Source organism: Rhodnius prolixus, unplaced genomic scaffold (genome assembly GCF_049639745.1).
Source record: "Rhodnius prolixus isolate KJV_2025 unplaced genomic scaffold, Rpr scaffold_7, whole genome shotgun sequence".
NCBI lineage: Eukaryota > Metazoa > Arthropoda > Insecta > Hemiptera > Reduviidae > Rhodnius > Rhodnius prolixus.
This window is the reverse complement of record NW_027411582.1, coordinates 10,282,642-10,303,654: the sequence shown is the minus strand read 5'-3', so window position 1 is coordinate 10,303,654 and position 21,013 is coordinate 10,282,642. Positions and strand designations below refer to the sequence as shown.

Genomic DNA, 21,013 nt, shown 5'->3' with positions numbered 1-21,013 from the left:
CTTGAAAATTATAATTTTTTGCAAATTTAATCATTATTATTTGGTTGACGTAGCGAGAAAAAAAAAATGCAATGCTACGGATCTGTTTATGGGAGAAAAACTTGTTTAGTGTATAAAGTAAAGAGAACCAACTCAAACTGAAACGTGATTTATCCTTCTTTGTCCAAATTAATAAAACTATGTTTATTTATTATTTGTATAAAGATAATTTCAGGTTATTGTTTATATTCGCATAATCAAAGCTTCTTGTCTACTTTTATATAAAAATGTATAAATTCAGAGACAAATTATAAAGAAGTAATCAACAAATTTCAAAATTCTTCAGATCTTGTAAAGCATACTAATTAGATTAGGAACATTTTTTTTTTTTTATTCAAAATCGTTCTTTACTTCAACTGAACGGACTGTGTAAGATGAAATTTTTATCCAAGTGAAATAATTCTTTAATCAAGAGCGCCAGATTTTTTTTTTTTTACTAACCCATTGTATTTGAAATAAATAAGACCCCAAAAATAATCATCCCCCTCACTTTGCCAGCTTTGGAGTTTGAAGATATAAAGGTTAGTTTAGTACGTGAGGTTCTATCAACCGTTGATGTTTTTTTTTTCGTTTTAACGCTAACAGAATAAGTTAATCATTTTGTGTCCGTTGCGTTTTATTAATTTTATTGTGTTTCATATAATTTATTAAAACTTACCACGCCTCTTAAGATTTATTTACTAGGGTTATGATAATTCCTATATTTTCAACTAAAGTGAAAGTATTTTTTTAATAGTTCTTATGGGGACATTTTATGGGACATATATTTTTAAATGTAATCATTAAAAGAAGAAGGGAAAAAATATCAATATTTGAAGGTATGTAGGAAATGTATGTAAGATTAAGCCTTTACCTTTATTGTTTAATTGTAATATTCTAGTGAAAGTTACTCAATTTTTTCCACTTTTGCTCCCAAGATCGTGATCTCTTTGTTATCATTTTTTTTAGAATGTCTTTGAAAGCAGACAAAATGCGATTCATAGCTAAATCATTTTAATAGATATTGTAATGAATGATCGTTTAACATAATTGGGTAAATTGTTACCTACACAAAAGACTTCTTTTATCAAGTGTTACTGTACAGTAATTCACTGTTCTGCATATTCTTCTAAGAGGAAGCGAGTTGTTATCGAACAAGATAAAAGAATAATTTATCATTATTTTAATTTTCTTTTTAATTAATTTTATTATTTTTTTTAAAGATTTTTGTTGGCAATAAAAAATGAGTGAAGATGGAGGATTGGAATGGTTGTACGAAATCCTCCAAGATACGCAGCTTGAACAATTTTTATCTAGAATACGAGATGATTTGCAGGTACGTTCTTAGTTATAATTAGAAGGGTGTTATTTTGAATTTTGTTTAAATTGAATTTAATGAAGTTACGATGAACATTTTATTTATATTGACCATTGGTTCTTAATTATGATATGTTTATGTGACCAGATTTTCTGAACATCAAACCCAGGCACTTGAATTAGTTTGAATACTACACATATGTTTAAAAATATTACTAATAATTCCAGACACTGTGATATCAACAAAGCTATATCTTGTTTAGAAATATGTTGTTTTTCTTAGTTTCTAATGTTAAAAAGTAGAAATAAAAACACTCTTTCATTTCTTCACATGAGGTTTCAGATCTTGTTTCTCCAACTTCCTTCCAGAACGGTATCTAATACGGCTGGGAAACCGTGTTGGGTGTTGTCCTCTGTTTTCCTTCATTTTCTATGCAGCCTATGTAACATTAGATACAAGAATCCATTTTTGATGTAATTTTGTAAATGTTGACGTTTAACGTACGCTTGATTCATCAGGATTATAGAAAGAAAATGAAATCCATTAATAAAGCTAATTTTGTGTAGATATTAGATTTAGTGAGCCGAATCCCTAGGTATTGTTGCCAAAAAAAAGGTTATTTTAGAATCCCTTTGTAGTTCTACTTGGAGAAACTGCTTTTTTCTGGTTCCTCGGTTTAAACGCCAGTCTTATGTTTTTCTCTCATCTCTAATTGACAGAGATCTTACATTATTAGCTAGTGATTGCAATACGATCAGAAAAGTAAGTAACTTTTCCTCTCCTTATTTGACTAGGCCCACCAACTCAGAGGCATTGGGTTTTACTGAGACTTTCGTGTCTTATAAGAAGGTTACAGCTTTTCAATCAGGGAAATAACGAAAGAAACTTGTACCTTTTTAACTACTATCCGCCTCAAGAGAACTAAATAACATCACAAAAATTATAGTAATAAATTGTTTTTGGTTTCAGTACAGAACCAATTAATTGATGCTCGTTCGACGATTTAATTCAGTCAATACGGTTTATAAATGATTTTGCCATAAGAAGCTTATTTACTTTCATTCTCATCTGATACAGAATTTCATCCTTCTAAAACGATTGATTCATCAAGATTATAAAAAAAAATTAATTTTATTCATAAAGCTAATTGTGTCGTGATCATTTAAGTAAAGGGTAGTTTTGGCAACCTAATAGTAGAAGCATCGGAAGTTAAATGTGTCATTACAGATCTGTTTCATCAATCTCTAAAGATGGAAGAATGCAAAATCAGAATGAAAGAAAGAAAGCATGCCAAGCATTACGGATCTAGCAATATAATAGCGGTGGTTTTCTAAGCGTTTGAACATATAATAACCAGAAATTTAAAGAAATGCATTATTTCTTATTCTTAAAACTTTCCTAATTAAAGTTCTTTTTTGAAACCCCATTAATTAAAAAATAGGCTTTTTATTCTATAAGTAGACATATCTTACAATTACCGCCTCTTTGGTTGTTGCATTAAAAATAAAGTAACTAGAAAATTTGGGAAGGTGAATTCCGCAAAAGTAATTTTTGTTTTCCTTATAAAATTAATTGTTTATAGCGAGGTTTGAAGTTTTAATTTAATAAAAACTAAATAAGTCAAAAATCTTTAATCATTATATGTTCACAAAAAATCTCCTGTTTATAATTATGAATAACTAAACTAAAAAATTAAAATTGAGAGTAGGTAAACTTAATTAAAAGGATTGATGTTACTTCAGAAAATTTGAAAAGGGAAGAAATAAACAGAAGAAGTCACTGAAATAATTCGATCATAAATTTCTTATTTGAGGGTCTGGATGTCTTAGAAGACAATTGTAGAAATTGATCTGCCACCAGGACATTAAGAATTGAATCTCTCAATCCGTCACCAAAAACTCTAAGCCAGTGGTGGGCAAACTTTTTTAATGGGGGGGCCACAAAGTTTAAGAAATTCTAGAGGAGGGCCAGAATTATAGAAAAAATGCATTTTGTGTTAAAGCTTTTAATCATAATATTATAAAAACATTACAGCATTACACACTTGTGTAACTACGCGGCTAGTTTAGCTTCACCTATAGGTTATGCATCTATTATTCTACTAAGTAGAATCTACTTTATACTTCTCGACCGTCAAAACGTAATTATAGCGGGCCATATACTATCCATGTCGATGGACCCTCGGCGGGCCGGATTAAATACTTTCGCGGGCCGGAGTTAGCCCGCGGGCCGTACTTTGCCCATCACTGCTCTAAGCTGTTGAAATTCCAATAATTTTTGAATATACTATATTCTAACAAAAAAATTCTTAGTTTTTGGATAAGTAGTCGTAAATTCCTCTTTGTTTAAATGTCTGCAGTAAACATTTCGATTTAACATAGGTCACTTTATCTATCAGCTTTTAATGCAATGAGTTTTATATTAAAATTCAATAAAAATTATATTCTAAAATTAATCTATGCTTAATGACGAAATAAAAAATAGGCTAAGAATTCCTCACGAATTTAGAAAGTACATGATCTAACATAAAATGTTCCAAATTATCCATACTGCATAAATTCGTTTAATCGTATGAACAGACCTAATTTAAAAACTCGTGTCCACATTTTTTCCATTGATTAATATAAATATACTTAATAATTTAAACAATGTTTTCCTAATCCTCTTTCTAGAAGAAGCTATTTGTAAAATAAATCCGTAAAACGGGACAGTTGGGGCATTTTTATTTTTGTTTATTATTAATTAATTTTTTTTCTGGCCAGTAGCAACATTCAAGGCTTCTAGACATTTTAGTTTATCTTTTTGATTAGAAATAAATGAATCAAGACATGAAGAAAATTGATTTTGTTTTTTTTTAAAGTCATTCGCTGCAATAAGAGATAAGATATCTATAATTCCTGTCATTTGTGATTTATAAATTTGATTACACAACCGTTAAAATAATAAATTTTCAATTTTTATGGCTGTTTTTTAAAACTGAAATATTCATTTTTTTTAAAAAATTTATTTTAATAACAGTGAATTATAGGTATATTTAAAATATTTTAAACTTTCTCAGTATGATTTATGATTAATAGTCACGATATTTATTTAACTTTGAGCTTTTTATGAATGTATTTATCGTTCGTATATTTCAATTTACTTTGACATACAAATAATAATTTTTAAAAGTAAATATATAAAGAGCATTTCATTTTCAGTTTGTATGGTATATTTTTCATTTATTGTAAACAAAATTTGTAAAAATACCAGTAAAAATATTCCATGAGGCCTATTTTACTAAAATATTTGATTGAGACTGCAAAGCTAAAAGAAAATCCAATTGCTGCCCTTTCTTTTGGAATTGAAAAAGCTTAAGAATGTGTAGACTGAAATAGCTATTGCCTTGTGACCTTGTATAGCACCCAATTAAAGCTGAAGACATCGAGTTAACTTTAGCAGACTCCCTACAGCTCTGATTTTGTTCATACTGAAATTACTAGAACAGATCCTGTAGATCAGGGGTGAGCAACCTTTTTAATCAATGGGCCAATTTAAATTTAAATTTTTTTTTGGCGGGCCGCACATAGATTAACTCTTATTAATAACTTATGAAACTTCGTACGAAACGCATCGCGTCCATACTGCATGTTTGAACAAGTCACCGACAAGTGTGTATCTCGTCACAAAAAAATCGCGCAGACGCGGCGCGTTCGTATTGCATGTTTAAAAACGTCGTCGACAAGTAACTCGCCCTAAAAAAAGTATTTCGGTTTAGTATGTACTACCATTTTATTATAATTAATTTTATAACAATATATTGATGGGAGAAAGTCGATAAAATAAATTCAATTTTAGAATTGCTTGGCGGGCCGCATGTTGCTCATCCTTGCTGTAGATTATTAATAAGAAATTGGTTCTTTTTCTTTAAGTGCTACCACAGGAGGAAAGCTTTTTCAAATTTTTTTGACGCTCACAATTTTTCTTTTGAAAGTATTGTGAGCTTAGTCATTATTATTATTAATAAGTTATTAGTTTGGCTTATTCAGGTATTTTAAACTATTGGGATCTTCAAATCGCTTTAGAACATTCTTTTATTCACAATTAGATCACAAGACTGTCACATTTCGATTATGTGCAACCAGAGGATTTGGAAAGAATTGGTATGGGTCGACCAGGAGCCAGACGACTACTTGAAGCAGCCAAGAAACGGCGTGGCTCACAATGGAGAAAAAAGTTGAATAAACTTATACCTAGTGGTGGAGGTTCCGGTAGTGGAGGAAGTAAGTCTGGCGGTAAGGAGTTGCGGAAGACGTTGGATGTTGAACCAATCGGTCTTACTTGCTTAATACAGGAGAAAGATATTGTGTTAGTTTGTTGTTGTTGTTGTTGATTTGTTAATATTTTAATTTGTTTATGTATTGTTGGCAATACGATTTGTTTTTTGTTTTTTTGTTTTCAATTGATAGACTGGGATGTAAATTGGGAGATGGTTCCTTTGGTGTTGTAAAACAAGGAGAGTGGACAACACCATCAGGTAGAACCAAGTCAGTAGCTGTAAAAGTATTAAAGCAGGATGCTCTCAAGCAACCTGGCCTATTTGAAGATTTTATCAGAGAAGTACAAGCAATGCATCGTCTAAATCATCCGCAACTTATTAGGTAATTAAATGTAATTGGAATATCGGAAAATTTGCAATTTCTTTTTTACTGTTGGAAGTATTTATTTAAAAAAATATTAAATTTTAGATTGTACGGAATTGTACTAAGCCAACCATTGATGATGATAACGGAATTAGCACCATTAGGTTCACTGCTTGACTATTTGCGGAAGCAGCTTTGCCAAATTTCTGTGGCCGTATTGTGGGATTACGCTACACAAGTATCCCGTGGTATGGCTTATCTTGAATCTAAAAGATATCTGCATCGAGATTTAGCTTGCAGAAATGTTCTCTTAGCTTCAGTAGATAAGGTAAGAAAATGGTCAGACATCTAAATTTTATTTGCTATACTTGATTGTGGTTTTCTACGTAGAGAATTCACAACACACGGTATACCCTAGAAGTCATATCTTCTAAAGCGGAGGAAAGAGCTGGTTTTTAAATTAGAATTAAATGTTGTATTCTGGAACCTTGTGACTAGTCAATTTCTTGTGAATTCAAGGTAATGAGCGCTGTCCTGATTTTACAGAAACTAGTAGCAGCGAAATAAAATGATTATCTTATAATGCCGTATATTTTTGTTCTTTTAATTTTTTGGAAAAAAATCCAGGTCACAATTTTTAGCCAAAAACTCCTCGATTATCAGGATAATTAGTCCTTCCTGGAATTAATCCTCAACTCCTGAACAATCACCATTTCTCTTCAAGATCCTTGCCCTTATCCGCCTCTATCTATATATATTGCTCTGTCCGTTGGCACTCCAAATGCGGTTGCTTTCCGGATCAGCAAGAAAACCACAATTCGCACCAAAATAAACTCAAAGAACAACTTTTTATTATTTTTTATATACAATCACAATTATCATAAAATCACTCAAACAAGAGAATAAAACAAATCAAAGTTATTCATCTTAGCATCACATTCACTATCACCTGGCCCGACAGACTCCGTGTTCGTCCGCTCACTCCCCACTCCTTGTTCTATTAGAACTTTATCACTTCTTCGCCAGACATCACTACACATCAATATTTGCTTGAACATACTATAACACATTCCCAACCATAAGATGTAAGCGAAATGCTTAAAGTAACTGTAATATAAATAATCTTAGTGTTAATCCGAATTTTTTTCAACAAAAATCTCTTATTATTGAAGTATCAACTAAATATGAAAAACTGAATCGTCATACGTATGGAACTGCAATGCTGATATGATTAAAGATGCTAACTATGGCGAATAAAATTTTTGAGGAATGTCATTTGCGAATTGGAACAATCTGTTTGATATATGCTACTTCAAAAATCGCAACAATTTTTTTTACAAGTAATTCTTTTACAGATAAAAATAGGTGATTTTGGTTTGGTGAGAGTAGTACCTGAAGAAGCTGACTGTTACGTAATGTCAGAACATTCCAAAGTACCATTTCCTTGGTGCGCTCCAGAATCACTACGTCGCAGACAATTTTCGCACAAATCTGATGCTTGGATGTGGGCTGTTTCCGTATGGGAAATGTTTACTTTTGGTGAAGAACCGTGGATTGGTCTTAACGGTACGGAGATATTGATCAAAATTGATAGAGATGGCGAAAGACTCGCTAGGCCTGACGCTTGCCCTCTTAAATTATACACGCTCATGCTGCAAGTAAGCTTTAGTTATGAATCAGCATTTGTGTAAAATCATTTGAATGTTTATTAAATTTTCTTTTTTTTAAATTTTAGTGTTGGGATAAAGATCCGGCTAAAAGACCTACATTTGCTGAAATACTTGCTCTGATGAACAGTGAGTGTCCAGCTATAGTGAAAGTTGGTTCAGATGGACCTTCTCCGGGTGCCGTATGCCCGGGTGAGATCTGCGATGCCATGCCCGGTGATACTTTAGTAATCATTGAAGCTTATTCTGAAATGTATTGGTGTAAAGTACAGTCCTTAAGAACATTCCAAATTGGATATCATCCAAGGTCAGACAAAATTGATTTAAATTATATTTTTTTTGTTGAATTTTTCAAAAATTTTGGACATTTTTAACAGTGATACAATTATCTAATTTACAAGTAGTGGACAGATGGCTTTAAGAGTTTATTTCTTCTGGTTTGAATTTTCAGCTTAGCGATTTCATTTGGTTTTTAGCGAAATTGTTTGTATCGTTTTGACGTTAATCGGCTCTGCCAACAGAATGTGTCTTTTTCGCCAAGCCTCTTTTGCACTATTAGGACAGATATTTAGGTTGTAAACTGTAAGGAAAAGAGGTTTCATAAACGGCATTTACATAATCAGTTTGTCATTGCCGATTACCTAATCATATTTTGAAATAATTATTTACATAAACAAGATGCTATATTTTGTAGTTAGCCCCATAATGTCCTGTAATTAAAGGGTTATTGATAGCTTTTGCTTTTGTTTCTTTCTTAGTTATGTCATATTTGTGCTATTTATCTAATAGCGCTTTAAGAAGGCAATTATTTTATTTTTTATCTGCACGCCCTCTATATGAAACCCTTAGATTTGTTATTACTGTTCTATATACTGTCAAGAGCATCAGTCTTCAACAACTTGTCCATACTGTAGGCACCACAAAATGAAGAGGGTTATCTTTGAGTACCTAAAAGTCATAGATCTAAGCGAATTCTCTGAGATGTTTAGAGAGTTCCTAGATTTTTAATTCACTGAGAGATTGTTTAAAAAAAATCCAGGGCAAAGTTCAAAGCAGAGATTTAGAATCCTACATCAACAAGCTTAAAGAAATTCTGTGCTAGCTTGAAATATCAACTTTTTTTATAATTATTTTAGATCTAACTTCAGTAAATGTTTGCTCAGGGTGCAGTTTTCCGTTAGCCAGGACAGTTAATCTTATAAAACATGTTTGCAGAGCACTTTAAGTCTTCGAAAAAAATCTTTGGAGTGATAGTAGTGCCTCAAAACTGTGTTATTAGTCAAAGAAATTGCTTTATGGCCTTATGGTTTCACAGAGATAACATTTATTGTAAACGCTTAAGTTTTAAGTGGACAGTGCTTTTGTGAAGATTCTTCCATAGTCGTTGCAAGGGCTTAGTTATTTGCAAAGCGAGTTTGTTCTTTCAAGTAGAATGTCAAAGTTCAGCTCGATTTTTTCTTCTTAGTGTCGTGTTTTTGGAAATCGTATTTCGCTATATGCACCTTATCTTTCCTTTACTTACAGTTTTAAGAAAAAAATCATTTTTATAATATTTAAAACTAATTTAAAATTTTTAACTGAATTTTATTACATTTAATACGTTTAATTAATTAATGTTTTTAGGCACAACCTAGTTGGTGGTAAAATAGGAAGCGGTGATATTAGTCTACCACTGGACAATTCCTTTATACATACAGGCCATGGTTCAGTTGGTGGAGGCGAAACATGGGGCTCTCCATCAGTTATAGATCCAATGTATTTGAACAATCCAATGGCTCCGCCTGATTTACTCGGCTATCCTCCTCCACAAAAGAAAAATAGTAAGAAGATTACCACCGTCTGGGTTATTTTTGTGTGCGTAGAAATGATTTATGAAAGTAATTTTCTTCTTCTTCTCTTTCTTTCTTTTCCCAGAAAACAAAGTCTCCGAAGTGGTTGGTAAGCGTTTACAACCTCAAAAACAATTTTCTTACCGTCGTCTGGAGGCAGAGAAAGGAGGAAGTGGCAGCAGTAGCGGTGGAAGTGTTGCTGGCAGTGGAAGTGTTAGAGAAAGACGAGCTATTCGCGCAGCTCCGGCACGGCCTCCACAGCCGAATGTCGCTTTGAATTCCGCACCGCTTATTGATCTTAGCGATATTACACCACCTTCTCCATCGCCGCACGTACTTTCACCACATTGTCTTTTAGATGCTCCAATTGACGTACCTACAGGTTTGTTAAAATATGAATTTAGTTTACTAATATTTCATGAGGCTTTTATTTATTAGTTTGATTTATTTAAAGACCGTTTTTCAATTAAAAAAAAAAAAAAAAATTGAATAAAAGAGATATAGTCCTAACATAAGATTTTTCTAAGATCAAATCACCGCTGTAAAATATGTGAAAGCAACTGCTGGATTAACGTAAGACCTTTTTTAATTCGTGCCATCTATTTGTCGTCCGTGAAGATCAAAAATCATGAAAAGTCTGTCGGAAACAAATTATTACGAATGACTCTTTCAAACTCCAAAAATCGCACAATTTGCTCAGGTTTTTATTTAGAATAACATTTTAGGCGCTTCAACTTCGGAGGTCATTTTCACCGTTTTTTTTTTGTTTTTTTTTCAATACCATCTCGGATATTGCTCTCTCGTTTCAACAATTATGTCCATCGCGAACTTTGAGCTGTAAGAGATCTCTAGAAAGATTAAAGGGAGTCAGTCAGTCAGGGCAGGAGTCTGGAGTCAAACCCGAATGTACGTACTCTTAACACTGTGCTAATGATCATAAGAACAGTATACGCGTTTTAATCAATAACCTCCTATATTGCTGGCGTTTAGGTCTAAACATATGCCACCTACTGTTTTGTAGAAATACATTTAGGATATTTTTCCTTCTGGGTGTCTTTGTTGAGGTGTACTTCATACAACTTAAGGACAATTTATTTCGTTTTCACCCTTCTCAGAGGGATGGTAGCTAAGGGGGGTTCTTTAGAGTTTACAAGTTCTGTAATACGAGAATTTTGTAGTGGAGAGTTTTGACTCTCTACATGTCATGATGCCAGTCCTGAAGCTTCTAGAGTCAATTATTGATCTTCCAATTATCTTTCATTCTAAGCTCTTACATTGATCAAGGACAACTTCCCCGTTGATTTCACACAAAAGTAAGCTGCGTAGCGTTTATTGCAGAAATGATATAAAATATCTAATATCTTGTGATTATAATTTGTGCTTGATAATTGTAGAAACATATGGAAGATAAAACCCACTACTAATAAAAGGTCGTGAAGTTTGTTTAGTTGGAAAACGGTCATTTTGTTTTAAACATCCCATTATTTTTAAAATCAGAAGCCAAAAAGTGAAAATTCACAGTATTATCTTAGCAGCTTCCTTTTACTGGATTTTTACACTTTTGGTCCCAGTGTAATAATGAAAAATTCAAAGTTTTTTTCATATGTTTTTTTTTATCCCTTCAGGTGGTATGTCCCTTCTTGACATGCCAATAGATGCAGCCGAAGGTATGTCAACAAATAAATAAATTAAAGCCTGTGATCGTGATCTTGGGGTACATTTGTTTTTTGTTTATGTTCATGTGTCAAGTCTTACAAGGTTAACAGTGCTCGTCTGGTTTTGTGGCATTTTTGTTTTCAATTATAGTTTAAGCTTTTTGAAACTCATCAGCTTTTCATTATAAGATTTTATTAATTACAAATAGAAATCAGTTTTATCTCATCATTTGAAAATTAAAAGAAATAATGAAAAGGAAAAAAATGTTAATATCATGCAATAGTTCACAAATGTTTGTTTTCTGATACTCATGCTTACTAAAATTTTATTTTCATAAAAAAAGATATAAAGTACTATTAAATACCCGAATGTACAACAAATCTTGCTAGATTTGCTTTGCATGGTGTTTTACGCTTAGTATTGTTACAATAGTTAATAGATGCCCCTGCCACGAACTGTATGATAATAGTGCACTTTCGAAACCAATAGGGAATTTCCAATCAGTTGTAATCACTGACTTAATAATTAATTCTTTAAAATAAGAAGGATTAAATGCTTTATTCAAGGATATAAATCTCTTTAAGAACAATGATCTGTACAAATATTGGCTAATGTAGCAAATTAAATAAAGACAGTAAATTAAAAAATAGCTCCTGAACATACATAATATGAATATTAAGGCTAAACTTTGAGAACAGGTAGGACGACAAAGTATAGAAGATTTGAATTAGAGATCTTAAGATTCTGAATACATGGACTTGGCAAATTTCTAGAAAATATTGTCTACAAAACCTAGGAAAATACTAATTTAACACCAAATATGTCGGATGAGCATCTCTAGGGATGCCGCTGGTAAATCGTAAGAAATTATTTATCAGACGTTATAGTGCAAGTTTCTAGATGCCGAGAGAGGTCCTCATAACAACATAATTAAGGAAAATACCAAGAAGACGCTAGTTGGTCAACTGCTTAGTTGATAGGATCTTTGGAGAACATTCGCTGGAGGTGGTTGAAAGTACTTAGATTGAAGGATAGATGTTTGGAGCTTTGAGAAACGTAGTTCTTCCAGTGTAACTCCATGATTTTTGGCAGAAGAAAGATCCGGAGAAGAGTAGGAAGATGAAGGGATCTTTAAACCTCTGGAAGTATAAAAAATGGCTATCAAGAGCTGATTGAACCAATCATTACTTCCTTTAATTTTTGAAAATGCTCGATTTTATTGGATATAGTAACTTGATTGTATGATATTTAATTTTAAAATTTAAGTGTCAAGTCCACAATTCTAGATAAGCATAATGGTTGTCATATTGAACTTAGGAAGGCGTCACGACAGTCGAGCATTTAGAGACGAGGCCCGCAAACCTAATTATAATGTTCAGTAAAAAGAATATATAGTAAAATGTGTTTGCTATCCGCCTCCATCCATGACACCTAATCGGTAGTTGGACATAATGGCGTCTAAAAAAAAGTAGACATTACATTAATTTTTATTTTTTTTATTGAACTGAGGATAAATTGAATTGCATGCACTATCTTCACTTGAGAAGAAATAACTTAGAATCAAGCAAGTTCTTACAAAACAAAATATTGGTTCAAAAGATGGCGCTGATAGTAAATTAAAAAAATTACATTATTATTTTGTGTGTTTCAATTGCATTTTTAAAATACTCTTCTCACCCACAGTTTTAAGATTTTTCAAAATAGATATAGAAGTGCATGGATATTATAAAATTAGAAACATAGATTTTATTTAAGTTAGCCTATTAAATTTAAATAACCAGCTATCTGTAATCTGTAGTTTTAGACAAGTTACAGACTTATGTTTTCCCTTAAAGTTTAATTTTATCTGAAAACTGAAATTCAAGAGAGAATTTTATCAATTGCTGTTAGGAAATTATTAATTTAAATTTATTTGGCTCTTACGCTTTTAGAATTATTAACATTATACTACGTTAAATGTTTTAGGAAAAATTATTTTTTTGATTGGACTTTTATTTGATTTTAATTAATCAAGATTAATATTACCTAAATCGAATTAATTTAAGAATATAAATGCTAATTATTATTAAATTATGAAATGTTGTTTAATATATGCTTTTGAATTGTTAAAATCTAACAGTTACCCTCCGAAAATTTAAATATTTAGATATAATTTTATGTGCCAATATTTAGTGTTTAATGAGTAAGATTTTTTTATTTAGTCCTTCTAATTATGTCTTCTTTTCTAGTAGGGAATGGTTATCAACGTATGGAGGAGTTAGTAAAAAGTGAATCGCCTGATCCATTTGATACGTCCCGTGTGTTCACCGGTCCAACAGCTCAACATTCAATTTTGTCCCAACCACCAGATCTTATGGAGGAATTAAAAAGTAAAATAAATTGGCAACCCAATGGGCAAGATTTTCACCAACCGGCTAACGTTATTAGAAATAGGTTGGTATTCATTTTCTACTGCTATTCGTATTTTGTTTATTGGTATTTCATTTCTTGCTTCTCATATTTATTATCTAAGTTTCTACGTGCAAATGTGACTGTTCAGAAGAAACTGAGTCAGACAGTTTGCAGAGTAATCTAATCTTAAACCGAGCTATACATTAGGAAATAAGTTTGCACTTAGTCCATGAGTGGACCCCCTGTGCTGTTGTTGTATAACATTGAGTTGCATTGAACTTTTCTTAAGAAATACTTCTATTATTTTCATTAAGCTGGACTGCACACTTGTAAATGTGATGAACCAGGTAGATTATCGGAACGAACACAATATTCTTATATGAAATTTTCCAATGGTGGGAACATTGATGAATAATATTGCATTAATGTTGTATAAATATGAATGCTTCGCTTGCCAAATTGATTAACTCCATAAAACAAAAAGTTGAGCAAAATGAGAAACTAGTATATATTGTTTTTAAAATTACTGTTGAACAATAGATTCAAATCAACAATGTAGACTGCATTGCTGCAGTTATATTTTTTATCTAACGACATATTAAAAGTATAAGATGGAATAGATCGTTATTATTACAACAATTTTTAAGAGATTGTGGAAGATAATCGATTTGTCCAGTGAAAGAAGATAAATAATTAAAATTCAGTCTTAAATTTATATTTTTATTATAGTAAAACTCCATTAAACACATTTTTTATTAAAGATTTTAGCAAAAATTAGTAGCAACTATTCTGTTACAAGTAATATAACTAGGAAATATTACTTATTTCCTAGTTTAAATTGATTCTTCAGCAATATAAATTATGTCTTCTTCGTTAGGTGTATTTTAGCTCATGTCATGTCGTTTTGTCCTTGAATTTTCATAATAATCATGTTTAATACATGTTTAAGAAGTCGTCAATTGCGTTCTATAGTGATTAAACTAAATTTTTATTACAATTTACATTAGAGTGTGTAGTTAGCTTCTGAAATAAATTATTCATGATTCAATAGCTAAAATGTTTTTGTCATTTAGTAGTGATAATACTTATTATCAGCCGAAATTTGTTTTGATTATTATACAGTAGGGAGTCAATAAAGTGTTCAGACATTAAAATTTAATAAAATGGAAAGTGGATTTAATCGATTTGGCATGTGAAGCATTCATATAATTTACATATTATTGGTGGTTTGACCCATTTATTTGGGAAAATGTCACTTTTTCCAAAATAGGGATCAGAAAATACCTAACAAAATAAAATAATGGTAATTTAGAAATTCGAAACTTTATAACAAATGCGAGTCTGTGCCGCTTGTTGCAACTTGAGTATAAGTATAGTTTCTCAATTCGTGCATATTATTGATTGTTTGTTCGTCTTATCATCTCTCAATATCATCTGTTTCAAAACGCCAGGCACTTAAGTGTTCAATATTCTTTTATTGCTTTCCTGTATTCAGCAATCAACTGAAGATTTTTTCACCTATTTATCAAGAATATTTGGAAGCCAGTTCCGCTAAAAATTTAAGGTTGCTCTCCATATATATATATATTTTTTTTTTTTTTTGACAAGTCATGTATTACTGAATATTATTTCTTTCATTTTTCAGATGGGATAGCAAAGATAATAATCTAAGAAGCGAGTGGAATCAATCAATTAGCTATGGTAATGTTGAACCAACATCGCCAGCGTACAGAAGAAATACAATAGGAGATGGTGATATTAGGTTAGGAAATGGCGATCCAGGAAAATATCAGGATTTAGGTAATTTATTTGACGCTTCGCAAAGTCTTCCCGAACCACCTAGTCTTTCTGCTTCACAGCTTCCATCACCATCTTATGGGAATTTGATGCCTTCTCAGACGGTATCTAAATGTTTTTTCTACTCTTGGTATTAATATTGTTAAATTCAAAAATACTTATTATTTGTAATGTTTTTTATAATTGTTTGATCAAAAGGCAGAAGAAGAAGTTTCTGCTGGCGTTAGTGGTAGCACAAATTCATCGTATATGAACACGGACGATGTAGAATTATCGGAGAAATTAAGTAAAATTTGGTTAGAATCTAAAGGGCTTACGCAAGAAGGAAAAATCAAACTGCATAATGAAGTTGTGGCCGAAAGTAAACGAAAAGCTAGGAATTTGTACGATCCAGCGGAAGCCAATTACCATAAAGTTGTTTATTCTAGTACACCGCAACATACACTTTATGTTAGTAATTTTTTTTGTTTATGTTGGCAATTGTGTTTATGTTCTATTTCCTCTTTCAATGACAAGAGATAGTATTGCGTTCGTAACAAATTTTCTTACATTTTTGCTGGATGTACTGAGTTTAAAGTTTCATTATCCAAATATTGGTTTTTAGAAACTGGTCAATGTAAATTTAAATAAATGTAAATTTAGAAAGTCGTATGTGTGTGTGGTCACCTAAATTTTTACTTTATTAAAGCATCAAGATGTTAGTCTGAAAAGAAATCACTTTTAAAACGCTGTTTGTTTTAGTTGAAATAATAACTTAGTTTAAGAATAACTTAATTTTTTTTTTTTTTTTTTTTTACAGGGTAATGATAAAATGTATGAACTAATGACTTTAGTGGAAGGAAGTACCCAGGAAGAATGTCATCATGCCCTCGAACGAAATTCCTGGGATCTGCCATCAGCATTGAAATATATTAAATTAGGAAGATTACTAAGGTAAAAAATCTGTTCGTTTTTCTTGTGTTGAAATATGTTAATAATATGTGACCAAGTATTCAGTGCTCGATAATATTGCTCATTTTATCATTTTATCCGAATTAGTAAGCATGTACCCATATTTTTTCATTAAAACAAATAATTTGGTTAGTAATTATTTTTATGAAGGGAAAAAATTGCCAACTCTAGACCTTTCTTTTACAGGTTAGGAGTTGCATCACGCCAGGAATGTGAAACCGAACTAGAAAATTGTCAATGGGATGTCGTGGTTGCAGCGTCCAGATTACTTGACGTCTCAAGAACTTAAAACTATGAGGTAATCAATTTTTTTTCCCCAGCAAATATTCAGTCGCAAGTTTTTGGTCTAACACGAAAGTAGTTATCGTAATTCAAGGCCACAAGTGATATTGTTTTAGATATAATAACTGTGTCAATATAATTTATTCGTCACTGAAGTTTTCATGGAAAAATATTCCTCCAAGATGCACGCACCTTCATTAGGTAAAAAGTAAGTAAAGTAATCGCCTATTTTTTCAGGCGGGGCTTAACGTCCAACTACCGATTAGGTGTCGTGGACGGAGGCGACTAGCAAACTTACTTGACTGTAAATTTCTTTTATTAACCATTAAATAAAATCCAAGACCTAAGACCGGGAATAGAACCCAGTACCTAATACATATTAGCTCCGCAGGTCTCGCCTCTAACCGCTCGGCTACCGTAGCGCCTCACCTTCATTAGGTTCTTTATTGTTTCTCCAAGAAAAGGTAGTGAAAAGTAAAAATAAAGGTAACGAGAAGGTTACATTCTAACGTCCTGTCTTAAATTCTTCACTACCCTATTACCAGATCTATCTAAAAGCTATCCTAGAAACTGGATAGTAAATTCCACTAAGAGAACATTTGTTATGAGAAACTTGATTTCGTTCAAACGTCCTGGCTTAATTTCCTCACTACCCAACAATCTGTCTTGGTGGATGATTGGTGGTAAAAATCTGAAACTATACTGTAACTGAGACAATTACACTTCCGATGCTGGACACCTGCAATAACCAGTTCTTACCACTTCCTTCCAAAATCTTCCTCAGATGTTTTGTAGATGGCAGTAAAAAGAGATGTAAATTAAGATTACTTCAATCCCAGCTGTGGGGCAATTCTTTTATTTCTTTGATAGCTGCTCCTAGGAGCAGTTGCACGGTGAGAATCACTCGGATAGAGATAAGTTTCTGGTCCTTTCTATTAACACAGCAAATTGTTTTGTTAGGAATTCAAAGTTTACGGTTCGTTGTAAATTAGTAACATATCTTTTATTTCTTTTCATTTATTTTACAGGTAAAGTTTTTGAAGTCACAATTTAAAAAAAAAAATCAAAAATTGAGCTCTAAATCCAGTATTACGAGAAGACCTTCAAATAAGAGGCCTATTTTTCTTCTTTCTTATTAAATATTTTTATATGTTATTTACATATATACAAATTGCTAGTAAGATATAAATAGTAAGTGTATATATATTATATTTTTTTGCCTGGTTATTACATAAAAGAAAAATTAATGTCCATATTCTTCTACAACTCTCAGGTGGATTTGTTTTTTCATTAATTGTTTTGTTTACTTGAATAAAATAATGTTAATGTATATAATCTTGTATATTTAATTAATCGAACAATTTTATTTAAGTGGAAAATCTAAAAAAAAAACAAATTATTAGGAAAGACTGATATTTGTATATTTGTGCTGCTAGTTGGGTGATAAACAGTTTTATAAATAAATAAAAATTGGACAAGCCTTAAAAAGTAAAAATGGTAGACAAAAAAAATATGCTTAGGTATTTTTATTAAATAAGTGGCCAGGATTCAATTAAATTCATTATGCATATTTTGGTATCTATGATAAATGTATATCCTTCTTATTTTTTAGGTTAACTTAGTAAGAGAAAAGTGGACAAAAAATGTTTTCATATCTTCCAATTAGTGTTTTTTAAAATTAAAAAATAAATGTGTCCAATATGTTTAAAACAAAAATTTAATCAGGTAATTTTTCTTACAATTTTTATATATTTTTGTCTTCGTAGTTACCAACGATGAACACAAATAGTAAAACAAAGAAAAGAAAAAGAAGTCTTTCTTTTATTATATATAATAGTTAGGCATTTTTTATTTATTTTCGATTTTTTGTCACGATCGTTATTTTTTTTTTTACTTTGACTTATGATATTAACGGAGGCTTTGTACATTAGAGCAGATGGTTTATTTGTAAACGTAACCGGTGATTGTTTGAGAGTTAGTATAAAAAGAAATTACATTGTTAAGGATTAAAAGACGGACAATTTAGACTGATGTGAACAATATTAATAACATAGAGGTGGCTTAAATATTTTTTTTTTTTTTGAACTGTTGATGGTAACTAAAAAACACACTTGATCAGTATTCTCTGCTTTTGAATTAAGGTGTTTTGATTCAGAATTGAAACTAGATTTCTTCTTAGACGAGACTCGTAAGATGGAACAAGAAACTGTAAGGTTCAGTTTCTACACTCGATTTTACTGCTTAATTATCTACTTAGTCTTCCAAATTTTACCATTCCAGTATTGAAGTCTAAAAATCTTCATTATTTTGAACCTCAACTCTTCTGTTTATCTGTCTTTGTAAAAATGCGCTTATCCCATCCACACAGAAGGCATAGAGCTATGTATAATTAACACCCATGTTGAAAAATTGCGTCTACAGGAAATCATGCTGTATGGCTTTCTTTTCAGATCCTTTTAAAAGTAATCCGAGCTAAGCGAAGTTGATTTGAAGCAACAGCTATTAACGGCATCAGTTCTAGTTTCGTCTTATTCTTTAAAAAAAAAAGAAACTCATCTTTTGTGTAAAATCTTCATTACTAAAAGTATATCTTTATAATTTGGGTTTCGCTTCTGAGAGGGCCATTGACAAGATGGGTACAAATGGATTTGTTGATTGGTATTGGGTACATAAAACAAAATTGCTATTTTCATTTTTGTGTATTTTGTTTTTCGTTTAAGAAAGTCTTCCAGTAAGCATTGAAATGCTTTTTGTTTTATCATCTAGAGATTCACTTTTTGGTGCCAAATAAGTTTTTCCCTTTTATTTACTTAGCCTGACGCCACCTTTAGCCATTTCTGGTCGGTAGTTTGAATTAAGGAGAAATAATAGGTATCCTTCAACCATTATGAGATTAGGTCACCCCTTGCAATCTTACCTCACTGGCTCTCAAGGTTTTTAGTAGCAGTTTCGAGCTCTACCCAGCCAGTCCTTATTTTGAACACATTATTTATTCCTGGACCCTTGAATACTCGCGGAAGGACCACTGTAGAATGTCGTTTTTAAATTTGCTTTTTTGTAAGTTAAGAACAGGTACCTTAATAATTTTCTCAAGATATGTTTAAATATATTCACTAAACTGAGTCTATCTCGGTAAACAACAAATCTATTAGATGATACTTTTTTTCAATAAAGTAAGCACAAAGATCATAAGTCAAAGAGTCGGAATCTGTTAAATTGTTTTATTTTGTGTTTGAACGATTATTATTATTTTTTAAATATATAATTAAGGCATTCCTAGCTTTTATTAGCGTTACCTGCCATATATTTAATTTTTTTTTTTTAATTTGTTACGTTATAATTGTTGATATCTTCTACATTATAATTTTTTAAATAATTGTTTATAAGTAGAAAGCTGAAAAAACAATCACTTTTTGTGTATAGAAATAAAGCACTTTTCTTTAGGTCAAGTAGGTCTTTTTAAAATGGTTATTGCCACTTAAAAACAAAATTTGGATCCATTATTATTATTATTATTTTTGTTTTAATGTGTACGGGATAAAATCAATATTATTTTTACCAAAGATGATTAAAAGAAGACTTTTTTCTCGCATCTTTTTTGCAAATAGTACATGACATTTTTTTTTTATTGTTCATTAAACTTTTTCGAATATAAAGAATATTCAATTAATATTTATGATTGTATTTAATATTACATATATATATTTTTTATCTAAAAGAGAAGATAATGTGATATACCAGATTATATTTGTGCTAAGCATTATGTTCTTTTTCTTTGATCTATGCCTTGATCTTAGTGTTAAAAGTGAACTGACTTGCTGAACCATGGTCTTCATTGATGTATTATCGTTTAATTTAGGTTCTTCTCCTGGAAATGCAGTGGAGCAGATTGTCCTGATAAGTCATAGCAAATAAAACTAGTTTTATTTTGTGATATTTTATAGGACTTACCCTATAAGTTTGCATGAAAGATTAAGTTTTTTTATTTCTCTGTATTATTTGTTTCACAGACTCCTTGGTATTTAATCAATTTTTCAGAAATTTTTCCAATACTATTCTATTGAAGAGTCTTTTGGTTGAGACAATGGATATTATTTTCTTTTAAAGTATCAGTAATGGTCTTCGATAATATAGGACTCTGCGTATTTAACATTATAATGAATTAACCAATGTATTGATATTATTCCGAGTTTATAGAATTCCAAAAGTACCATATTACAAAAGAGGCCTTATTAATTTTCTGAGATTTTTTCGAGAACGCTTTCTGCCAATTTCTTTGAGTTAGTATATTAGAGGAAACATTCTTATTTTAATAAAGTTAGGGAAAATTGTCCTGCAGATCAGTGACTCAAGATCATATAAAGACAGACACCATACCTGAAGCGTATATAACCATTCTTTATTCATTATATTGTGTTGCACCTGGCGGACGGCTAGTAAGCCATTGCCAATAGATGCTTTAATTAAAAATATTGTTTTTTT

At 31.2% G+C, this 21,013-nt stretch overlaps 1 protein-coding gene across 4 annotated transcripts; it reads left to right on the top strand.

Moving 5' to 3' along the window:
* The first annotated feature begins 538 nt into the window (after positions 1–538).
* Positions 539–20,291, top strand: Ack (activated Cdc42 kinase). Of its 4 annotated transcripts, none has more exons than XM_074113905.1 (16): positions 539–560; positions 1,242–1,354; positions 5,424–5,683; positions 5,785–5,976; positions 6,064–6,286; positions 7,314–7,616; positions 7,694–7,932; positions 9,249–9,445; positions 9,540–9,836; positions 11,080–11,121; positions 13,339–13,543; positions 15,147–15,402; positions 15,497–15,748; positions 16,098–16,231; positions 16,436–16,547; positions 17,560–20,291. In XM_074113905.1, the coding sequence occupies exons 2-15, from the start codon at positions 1,262–1,264 to the stop codon at positions 16,536–16,538; spliced, it is 2,796 nt and encodes a 931-aa protein (XP_073970006.1). In that variant the 5' UTR covers positions 539–560; positions 1,242–1,261; the 3' UTR covers positions 16,539–16,547; positions 17,560–20,291. The 4 variants fall into 4 exon arrangements, with proteins under 4 accessions (XP_073970006.1, XP_073970004.1, XP_073970005.1 ...); XM_074113903.1 differs by lacking the exon at positions 539–560 and adding an exon at positions 567–857; XM_074113904.1 differs by lacking the exon at positions 539–560 and adding an exon at positions 567–870.
* The last annotated feature ends 722 nt before the right edge of the window (positions 20,292–21,013 follow it).